The sequence below is a fragment of the Tauraco erythrolophus genome, chromosome 8 (assembly GCF_009769465.1).
Source record: "Tauraco erythrolophus isolate bTauEry1 chromosome 8, bTauEry1.pri, whole genome shotgun sequence".
Taxonomy (NCBI): domain Eukaryota; kingdom Metazoa; phylum Chordata; class Aves; order Musophagiformes; family Musophagidae; genus Tauraco; species Tauraco erythrolophus.
In genome coordinates, this window is record NC_141472.1 from 21,004,601 (window position 1) to 21,016,074 (window position 11,474).

An 11,474-nucleotide genomic window follows, 5' to 3' on the forward strand; every position below is an offset into this window, starting at 1 on the left:
TTTCCAATAGGACAGATGATGTATGAAACAGAACTGCAAGTCTGAGACACAAATATCTTTTGTTTCTAAATTCCTCTCCCCTCCCACATATACTGATGTAATTCCCAGAAAGGTATAAACTGTGGATCATTATGTATACGCACAGTGCAAACACTGTGCAAGCAGAGAAGTCTAAACCCATGTTTTGTTCTAGTGCCGAGAACTAGAGCAAGTCGATTCTTCTGCTCCTCAACTGTACGTTATTTATAATATTGCATTCCAAACCTTACACAAAGCTTATACAGTAGTTTCCATAACCAAACTAAGAGCATTTATACACTTTGTGGCTCTGCAGATGCAATTTTCATGGCACCTTCTTTTCTGCACTACTGAGTACACAAGACTCCAACCACACAGCACACTAGTATTCTTAGCTCTGTTTTTGCTGTACTCGTGCTTCGTTAACATCACGGAAAAGATCCTTCTACAATCATGCAGATGCAGATACAAAAATATGGCTGGACTGTTACGGAGGAGACCACAGCACTAACCACATATGTAAGTGCTCACAAATTGTATGCAACCCATTACATCTCCCTTTTTATTTATTTTTAAAAGCCTTTTTGATGAAGCAATCATTCCTCCTCATCTATTACTACAACCAGGATGTCTCTTGAGAACATTGTCTATTTATGTTTATGCTGCTCTATGTAACTGGAAGAATAAATCACTTTAAACCAGACTGTAGCTTAAAAATTCCTTGCTTTTTAATTTTTTTCAGAGGTAAAAAAAAAAATCTAATTTCTGATTCCAGCGATTGTTTGCCATTGTCCCTTTCCCTGATAACCAAATTCAACAAATTACCATCTTTCATCCACTTGTAGTTGGCCAACAGTCACATGAACCACTACCCCTCTACTTAATCAAGCCCTGGTCTGGAGGCATCCCTCTTCCCCAGGACCAGTGCTGATTCTGCAAAGAAGCAGTTCTGTAGTTGCAGCAAAAGCAAGGAGAAGAGAACCCACAAAACCAGTGATTTAAGAAAGAGTACATTCTGGTTTAGAGAGAGTGGTGGTCACTTCACAATGTATACCAGTAAGTTCACATCACTGTCATCACTAGGCAATGCAAGTGCTGTTGGGCAAGCTCTCAGCAGCGGCCTCTTCTCATCTGGACAAAAATACAAAGTGCCATCCCCAACTGCTTCTGCTACATTTTTTAAGTCGCTTGGAGAATCTCCCTTAAAATGGCCGACGTGCACTTTGAGTACTCTAGAAAACCAAATATTAGTGCTTGGAGACTGCTCACCTGCAACTTTTAGGGCTTCCTTTTTGAACTTAAGAATGCATTGTTGTTTTAGATAATTCTTGACTTCTATCTGATACTTTGTGTTCAATGAGAGTCCGTATTACAGCAGCAGAAGTTGGCCTGGAGTTAAGCGTGCACCTTTCCCTACTTGGTTCTGTGGGGAACAGTGCTCTGAATTTTCAGAACATCTGTATCTTTTTGTGATCCACTTTAAATCATAAATAAACCTGCAGCACAGATCACTGCATGAATACAACTTTAATGGCTTAAAGCCCCATCTCCTTTCAGGAAAAAAAACCAAAAGTTATTAGCATGAAAGCAAGGACTGATGCTATCTGATTTGCAAAGTCGTTTAAAAAGAAAACAATCGCCTGTGAGCAAAGACCTTCATTAAAGAGTTTTCCCAAGTATGATTTGCACTGAGACAAGTGGAAGTTCTTTATCCTTTTTTTTACCCAAAAGGAGAGAGAAGGCAGGCACTGGCTTTGTAATCTCATTTGCTTAAACAATTCACTGTAGGCAGTAAATAACATTGGTGAAAATGCACGTAATTTAAAGGCAGTGGAGAGCTTCAGTCTTCCATTCCAAGTTCTTGTTTCAGACTGAAAGACAAGTAGAAACATGAGTTAGCTTACAGCAAAACACTGTTTGGAAACTCTTTAGACAAATTAGTGGAAGCCCTGACAATAAACACAGCTGAAGTTGAGAGCCAAAAGATAGAGTGGATATAGTGCTTGTTTTGGGTAAAAACCAACATGTCAGAAAAAACATACAGCAAAATCATAGAATCATAGAATCATAGAATGGTTAGGGCTGGAAGGGACCTTCAAAGGTCATCTAGTCCAACCCCCCTGCAAGGAACAGGGATATCTCCAACTAGATCAGGTTGCTCAGGGCCTTGAACGTCTCCAGGGATGGAGCATCCACCACCTCTCTGGGCAACCTGTTCCAGTGTTCTACCACTCTCATGGTAAAAATTTTTTCCTAATATCCAACCTGAACCTACCTCCCTCTATTTTAAAACCGTTACCCCTTGTCCTATCACAACTGGCCCTCCTGAACAGCCTCTCCCCATCTTTCCTGTAGGCCCCCTTGAGGTACTGGAAGACCGCTATAAGACTTTAAAGGCAACATGGACTGATCTCCAGATCTACGTGACAAACTGGGATGTGGAGAGCTTTGAGCTGTTTATTCCACTTAGAGCAGAGCCATGCCACTGACACAAGGGCATACTTACCTTTTCAAGTAGGCATGAACATTGTCATAACCATGGTACTTGGCCAGATAGACCAGGACACCCGTAGCACATCGGCCATCGCGCTGTCTGCAGAAGCTACAGTTGCAGATTCCACGACATGGTGGGCACCTCCAAGTCTAGACAAAAGACAGACAAGCCTTTTTAACTGAAGTGAAGCGCCAGACATGAGTCACATCTGCAACTTAAAAGAGGGCCCTGCTCTGTACTGAGTTCTGCAGTGAACATCAGTGCCACAGAAGCTGTCTAAACCAGTGCAAGAGTACAAATTCTTCAGTCTGTAAGGGATTGAACTCTCCTTTGCCTGCCATGCACATAACCACAGGAAGCATCCCACTCTGCTCAACTCCTGCACCACTTCCACAGCCCACAACAGCAGCACTTTGTCCATGATACAGTTCCTTTCCATAGAGTATTAAGCACTAATGCAAGGCAAAAGAGAACACTGTTCTGATGCTCAAATACAAGAATTTTTTGGCAGCTGCTCTGCTCTCGTAGTTTACTCCTGCAAATAAAGCTATAGTAGTGACTAAGATGAGTTCTACACAATAGAATCAAACCAGGATGGCGTTATGTACTACAGCATTGTAAGCAGTGCCCCTGCTAAAACTCTTTTGCTATGAGTAACCAATGCACTCCTCTGCTCGTTAGGCACAACAAAGCCAATATTCAAAATTGTCTCACCGGATCCAGCAACGCCGCTCTGACATCTTCCCCATACCTATTGCGGAGGCATGGCCCACAGAATTGGCCCCGTACTCCTACACAGTCAGGGTTACGACAATTTGTCTTGGTGTCTATGGTTTTTTGGCGACACTGATGACAGGTGGATCCCTAGAACACAAGGAAAGTAGTTCAGGAAACAAGGCGTTAAAGACGGTTCTTTAGTTAGGGGAATAGAGCATTTAACAAGCAACCACTTTCACAGCTAACAGCACTTATCCTGAAAGAGAAAGCCACCTTGCAAGTTCAAACCAAGACAGTTTTCATATTGCTTCTTCATTGTCTGTTAATCGGTTTCCTCAGCTAGTATCACCTAGGTACTACAGCTGTTCCAGGGTGAAAGTAAGCTAACTGGCTTGGTAAATGCCATTCTATAAATTCAGGGACAGGTAAGAGACGATTTTTCCAGATCTCAGGCATACTTCTCCCAAAAATCACATCCTTCCTCTCAGTGAGAGGGAGTCTGCTCTATTTGATGCTAAATCACAGGCAGAGAGTAACAAGAACACAACTTCACAAACCATGCGTTTCACTAAAGTTGGAACATACTTACCGTGGCCCTGTTATATACTTTCTCTCTTGCAGATCCACAAACATTATTCAGCTCTTCCGCTGTTATCTCCTCAACTGGGCGCACAACGTGTGGAAAAGCCATGGCACCACGGTGACCCCTCCTGGGAGTGCAGGCTTCATGCTGAATAGTGAAGACACAATACTTTTAGTTTTAGTTTCAGCAAAAAATCTACATAAACAAGGTGGGAATCTTCAAAGAAAAGCCAGAGTCTCCAATATCCATCATATATTTAAACAACAGATGATAGATATTTGCAAAGACATATGATATGGATACAGCCTTAGCACCTTCATTTGATCTGTCACCTTCAGTGTCCAGAAATCCTACTGGATCTGGCTTAATTCCCGTTGGAGTACAAAACGGAGCAATTTTTCAAGGATAAGGCAGGGGAAATAGAAAACACATACAACATGCTATTTTCTGTACTTCTTCCAAAGCCATGGCATACTCGTCATCTTGATCAACTCTGTATGAATTGGTATTTTCTTGAATGGATATAAAATCACCTTCGTGCTCAACCTGCAATAGGAGAACTAGAATCTCAACATACCTCCAGGTATTCATCGGACATCTTTCTTCTTCTCACTAAGATGTACCGGTCATCATCATCCTCTTCTGGCAAAGGAGTAGGAGGACCTTCAATCAGGGACCTCGATCTTGTGTAAGGCCGAGAACTTCGGTCTGGGTTCCGCCTCAAAGCACTTCTGGGCAATGAACGTCTTGGAAGTCTCTTTTGTCCCTGGTAAAAGTTTTAAAAACCTCTAATAGAACAGGCAAAACCAGCTTCTGTCCCTATTACAAATTCCTCTCCCAAAAGACATGCCTTCCTTCTGTCTCTCCCAAAGATGAAGACTAGCTACCCCCTGACCCAAATCAGAAAACACAAGGTAAAAACATCCTAGACAAATTCGTCTTAGGCATTCTGCTAGCTGCAGAGAAACAGTCTGCATGTTTGTGTCCATGCAGCTATGAGATACAATAACTCTGCCATTCCCCAGCAGCACAACCCACATATACGAGGAGTTGCAACTTTTAGTGTTGTTGCCATCTTCACGCAGCTTACAGGTAAATTAGCAGTGAAATTCATTACACTGCCGATTCACAACCCAACCTTCTTTAAGGACTTAAGCCAAACGTCAGGTTTTTCTCCGCGGCTCCAAACTTGCAGAATATTCAGGCTTGAGCTTCAAAGTCTGAGCCGCTCCCCTTATCTCCAGCCTTTGCATAAATACATATTTACACAGCACCTTGTTTAGTTTTATTGGCCTGTGGAGACACCTAACCTTTATGAATTAATTTGTTCTGCTTTATACGGTGACAAATCAATAGAGAACTGCACAATGAGGATGCCTGTTTTAGGAAGCAATAAAATTCTGAACTGGACTTTGACTTACATGGTTTATTAAGTTTTTTAATTGTGAGTCCTGTTTTGTAATGTCAGAATTTGACTTTCAGAAATCTGAAGGCAAATATATTTAAGTTTATACTTACATGACTGTCAGTTGGCAAGGACTTTCTCCCAACAAAGATACCAGAAACATTCTGCAACTCAGCCATTAGTTTTGCAAGCTAACAAGGGAAAGAAAAAGGAAGCAGAACTTTAAAAAGGTGTTTATGTGCTACTACAGACTATTAGATTAGAGCAATGGCTAGAAGTACAATTACGTATACGAAATGCAGTCACTCTTCAACTTTACTTTTATGTTTTATTTATGTTCTAGTGACTGCAAGTAATTCGAAAACACTCAAACTTATTATGTTGAAGCCCTATTCTTTAGGCTTGCAGCCTATGGACTTTTACTGAAGTACTTAGCCTATGGATTTTCACATGCCAGCAAACAGAAAGTATCAGATTTAAATATGAGGAATGTAAATTCCTCTTAATGCAGTCACATAATTCCCATTAAGAGTTAATTTGAACAACCAAAGAGGTCCCTAAGAGTCAAGGAGAGGGAGAGGAGGGAAAGAAGAGAGAGCACCCAGGGAGACAATGAGTACTTGCCATTGCTTTGTTTTCCTTTATGTTCAAAGCTCTTTTTTCTAAAAACATCGAACCCTTTTCTTCAGAGTCAGAGTCTGAATCTGGAGTAGGCATCAGCTTTTCAGGAAGAGGTTCCATCTCACCCTTCCTCCTCACCGATCTTCGAAGTGGAAACTTCATGGCTACTTTTAGAGGAACAGGGCATTTCTGCCTTCTCTGAGCTACCTCACTTTCAGCACTTGTATCATTCTCCTCTGAATCTGATTCCAATTTCTGTTAACAAACAAGAAAGCAAGCACAAATCCAAATGAGTTGCTCTGCAATTAAATACTGTTCAACAGTATTTTGTCTGGAGGCAGCTAAAGAGGCTATCTGGCTGAAATCTAGACGTCTACATCTCCAGTCCTAGTGCTCTAGCATAACCTAAAGCAAGGCGAAGGAGGCAGGAGGAGAGCAAAGTGCGGGGATAAAAAAACCTCTCAGAGTACCACACTACTGCCACAACACATCAGGAAAAGGAGCTTGGTTTCAACTGCAGCGGTCTTAGTCGTCGCTTGCAAGCCCAATAGTAAAGATAGTTTGTGTGTGTGAGAAAGCAAATTGCCTTTAAAGGGCTTGATTTTGCAATATCCTGTATTTGGCTGTAAAAAAAAGCCCTTACACAGTCCTCAGCACAGGATCAAACTCAAGTTTGTAAGCTGTCAAGAACAGTCATCTCAGTATCAACGATATCAAGTGAAAACTTCCTTCTACAGCCAGTCAATGAAATAATTAAGAATAAAATCCCAATATTTTCTGATCTTTGAATTCTGATGCCTTGCTTACAACTTCTGCAAGAGCCCAAGGTTCAGCGAGGGCAGAAATTAATTTCTTCAGCTAAAAGCCTATTTTACAACATGCTTTGGCTTTGTCCTGGTTTCGAGTAGGACAGAGTTAGTTCTTTTTAGCAGTTAGAAGAGCTCTGTGTTTTGGTTTTAGTCTGGGACTCATTACAAGAAGAATGCTGATAGCGCACTGATGGTTATATTGGCACTGAGACCTCAAGGACTTTTCAGCTTCCCGTGTTCTTGCCAGTGTGCAGGAGCACAACAGGCTGGGGGGAGCATGGCCGGGACAAAGGGCCCACAACTCCCCTTATGATTTGAACTTTGACTTAGGATGGAGGGCTAAATTGGTCAATGATGTATTCCATATCACGCAATGTCATGGCCAGTATAAAGATAAGGCTTGACCAGAAAGAAGGGCTTTTGCTCTTCTGGGGGCTCTCACTCTTGGAGATATCTCTCTCTCTCGGCCTCTCTCTCATACGAGATTGCAGTGTCAGGACTTTTCTGTTTCAGGATCATTAACCAGGATGGGACAGGCCTTAGCCGTCAGGTGGTGAGCAATTATACTGTGCACCACTTGTTTGCATATAGTACTATCATTACACACATATATATTCATATATTATTATTAAATTGTTCTTATCTCAACTCACAGATCTTCTCTTTCCCCTTTAATTCTCTTCCTCATCCCCTGGGGGGTGGGGGAGGGTGAGTGAGTGGCTGTGTGGCATTTAGCTGCCCGCCAGGCTAAACCACAAGAGTCTTTTAGGTTTAGACTCCGTAAGATAGTCTTATTTTAGTCATAGGTAACAACTGGCTTCCCGCTTCATATGCGTAGACCATCAGTCTCAAATGGCAATCTTCACTCGCACAGGGTTTTTATTAAACCAGGTACATAGTTCTTTTTCTTACATATTTATTCCAGTTTGTCTCCTACTTAACTCTCTTTACTGTTGTGTATTATTTAACTCAGGCACGTTCTCTTCCAATCAGACATTATTCTTTTCTAGCCATTCCTCAGCATGCTCTGAAGTTACAACGAATCTATTTTATGCCAAACGTGGTTTTACTTCTGTCTTCTCTACTAAATACCAACTGTTGGTCTTTTTAAGCAATAAAACTGCTCTTGCACTGATGCCAAGGAAAAGCAGGAAGGCAGATTTCACCATCTATCACTATTTCTCTACCTCTAAAGAAGTACAGCTTCTTACTGTTACACTGTCAGAGTGCGGGTCTGACTGCATGTCAATATACACAGAAATTTTCCTCAGGTTTGCTCAAATCCATGGGCTACCACAACAATTCATATTGAGTAAATCAGAAGTGTTAGAGTCTAAGAGAGCAACAACCAGCAAGGATAGTTTTAAGAGGTATTATACTTCAAAATCCCTATAGCAGATTTTATTCTGAACTTGCAAAACTCAGGAGCTTGAGAGCTTTTTATGGAGAAAAAAAGAAAATGAAACTATGGGTACTTAGACTGTACATTAAATTAAATAAAATCATGCTTCTTTCTGACAACATTTGACTTTCGAGCTGAAGTTGCCAATATTTTTCAATTAATCATGTGTAAGAATTTAAATTTAAAATTGCAAACTAGAATCAACTGTCTTACCAATGCACCTTGAATCTCATTTTCTGAAAAGCCACAGAAGGATTCATCATCAGAGGCTTCGTGAAAAATCTTTGCCAGTTCTCCTCTAATATCCGACCTAAACTTGCATTTCTATGAGGAATAAAATATTCTTTAACTGAAGTTGTACAAAAAATTACTCACATTTACAAGTGCAGTATAAGCAAATAGCTTTTTTAATAAGGAAAAAAAATAGTTAAGGCATTAACAAGGGGTTTCAGAACCGCAGTTGCAAATTATCAGGCATGTTGGGTTAGGTGACATTTCAAAGGCTAGAATAAATAGCTAATCTGTTTCCAACAATTACCACCTAGAAGCACAAGTGAAGAGTGAAATGAAATTACAGCATATAGCATAGATTTATAACTACTATACAAAAGCATAAGAAGAGCAAGCAGTGTTAGTCATGCACAAAACATTCACTAGCTTTACATTTTTGCAAGCTTTACTAGCACTGTACATTCAGTTGTATTTGTTCTTGTACTGTACTTACTGTGTTTGCAAAATTATCAGAACCAAAACTGTCACAACTGTCATCAGAGGATGAGGATGTTTCCATGGGAATCAGTTTTGTATTTCGGAATACTGTGAAGTTTCTCCTTCCTGAACGACCTCGGCGCTGCAAAAGGACAATGGCAACACTATTAATAAAAGGGACCTTACTGTAGTATACTAGCTTTTAAGAACATCCTTAAATTGAAGTTTAGGAGGTCTGAACATTTTAGAATGTTTAACAGTCTTGAATACAAAGCAGCAGAATTATCATCAGCTTTGAAATAATTCCCAACGTTAGGAATTTGAATAGTTTCTGCTCTGATACACTTCTGATCATTGAGTTTTGTTCAATATTTAGAAATAATTTTGTTCAATATTTAGAAATAATTTTGTTCAATAGTTAGAAATAATGACAGCCAAGTGGAAGCATACACAAAAACCATATCCTTCCTTACTCATTATAGGCAATGCTGGAAAAAAAGTACAAGCACACAAACCGTACCTAGAAATCTGCTTTGATTCATTAATTATTTTTAGTTTAAAGCAAACACTAAATACACTGCAGCTGTTCAGGAAGGGACTCAGGATCACAGCCACACAAAAGAGGAGCTTTGAAACAACTGTTCTAGACACAAGAGCTTGCTGCTTTTGTTAGTTTTATTACCAGCATGAAATACTTTTTTTGATGGGCTTCAGGTTTTCATTTCCAGGGGATGTTTCCAGTGGCAGCAACCCGAAGGCCAAGCCTGCTGCACCCACACTTAGATGTCACCAGTCCATAGGCCCAGCCGACTGGGCCAAATATTTCATAAACACGGTTTAACCAGTAACGAGCTGGGGCAATTTAAAGACCTCCGCCCGCTCCCCAGCCCCGCTCAGCACGCTGCTCCGGCTGGAGCGGCGCCGCAGCACCCGAGGGTGCCCATGCTTTGGTTCCGCTGGTGCCGACGGGGAACAGAACAGCTTCCCGGCGCAGCCCGGCACAGCTGCGGCCCCAGACACGAACGGGGCCGTTTCTGGCGTCGCCTCCCGCGGCTGAGGGAGCGCCCAGCCGGAGACACCCCGCCGCGGCAGGCCGGGCTGCACCGCAGGGCCTCGGGCACGGGGCCGCCCAGCGCGGTGAAGGCCAAGCCAGGCCGGCCCGGGTGGCGCCACCGGCACACGAGAACGGCCTCCCCCGCTCAGGAGCGGCCGCCTGCCCGCCCGGCGCGCCGGCCGAGGGGCGCGGGCAGCTCTCCCCGCTCCTGCTCAGATGGTGCCGCCCTCACACACCCCGCGCGGGGCCGCCCGCCTCCGCGCCCCGCAGCGACGCTCTACGCCCGCCCCCCGCCGTGAGGTACCTTCGGCACGCGGCGGCCCCCCGCCGCGAGGCGGGAGGCAGAAGGCGGGGGCGCGGAGAGGCTGGCGCCGGGCCGGCCACCCCCCGCCGCCGCCTGACCCCACCGAGGGCAGCCCCGAAGCGGGGCCCCTATCCCAACCAGGCGGGCGGGAGCAACACCGTGCGCGGGGACCCCCTGCACCGCGGCGGGACAGGAAGCCTGGGGCTGCCGGTCCGCGTGGCGGGGCTGCCCCCCTGTCGCTCCTCCTGGGGTGCCCCAGCCCAAAGACACCCCGCCTGACCCCACCAGCCACCCCCGGAGCCCGGCTTGCCCCGACCGTGAAGACGCCGCAGGGCCCGGGAGAGCGCGGCCACAAGCGCCACAGCCCCCCCGTCGCCAGCAGCAACCCGCAGCCGCGCCGCGCCCCCGGGACCCCCACGCCCGCGAAGCCCGGCGGGCAGCGCTCACCTGCGGGCGCGACAGACCCATGCTGGCGGCGGCGGGACGAGCACCGGGGAACTGAAGGTTCGCGCCAAAGCGACTGAGACCGCGGGGGGCGGGGGCCCAGCGGCGCCTTTCCCGCGTTGGCGCCCGCGTCCTGGCAGATGCAGCTGACACCCCCTCGGGATCGGGCACCTGGCGTGCCCACCCCGCGCCCACCCGCCATCTCTGCTAAGGAGCACAGCAGCTCTCCGAGGTGCCCCCGGAGGGGCTATGCGGGGGCCTCTTTTATTTTTTTCTATTCGCGGTGCGGGGTTTGTGGAGCTGCAAGGGCCTGGCGCTGTGGCGCGAAAAGCTCCCGGTCGGAAAGCCGCGGGACTCGCGTGCCAGAGGGGAGGGGCGGCGCGGCGCGGCGCGGCGGGGCGGAGGAAGGCCGTCCTGTGCCGAGCCGCCCCGCGGGATGAGGGCCGGGGCAGCCGGCGTAGTCTCCAACTCTCCCTCTTTTTTAAAAAATTAATTTTATGTGCCAAACCTGGCTTGGTTTCCACCACTCTGAAATAACACCCAAACTCCAGTTTGCCAGCTGTCGGGGGCAGAAGGGGTTTCTCCATGAAGGAAAGCCGGGGGCCCGTGTCCTGGCTGCCCCCGGGGCTGGGGCAGCCTCCGCCGTCCCCCGGGCACCCTGGGGCCCCGCAGAGCACCAGGCTGCAGCAGCCCTGCAGTCAGCAGCACGGGATGGCAGAGGGGTGCGTCACTAGAAAGCCCACCCAGCAGCGTGCACGCTGTGCTGTGTTGCCCCAGTAAAGGTAGCGTTATTTGCCGGCGTACCGCCAGTGCCGCTCAGCACTAGCAGGGAGGTCGTGGGTGACGCCCGTTGGCCCCGCTCCCCTGGGAGTCCAGCAGCGCAAAGAGGATTTTAGTAAGAAGTTGGCTGCGTTG

The 11,474-nt window shown here is 45.8% G+C and overlaps 1 protein-coding gene across 1 annotated transcript; it reads right to left on the reverse strand.

The window, feature by feature from the left end:
* Positions 1 to 1,852: 1,852 nt before the first annotated feature.
* CDCA7 (cell division cycle associated 7) lies at positions 1,853 to 10,592 on the reverse strand. The gene is made up of 10 exons (XM_086615833.1): positions 10,563 to 10,592; positions 8,774 to 8,899; positions 8,263 to 8,373; positions 5,842 to 6,093; positions 5,331 to 5,408; positions 4,390 to 4,578; positions 3,819 to 3,959; positions 3,227 to 3,376; positions 2,525 to 2,661; positions 1,853 to 1,889 (listed from the first exon to the last, which is right to left on the reverse strand). The coding sequence occupies exons 1-10, from the start codon at positions 10,581 to 10,583 to the stop codon at positions 1,859 to 1,861; spliced, it is 1,236 nt and encodes a 411-aa protein (XP_086471959.1). The 5' UTR covers positions 10,584 to 10,592; the 3' UTR covers positions 1,853 to 1,858.
* Positions 10,593 to 11,474: the final 882 nt, after the last annotated feature.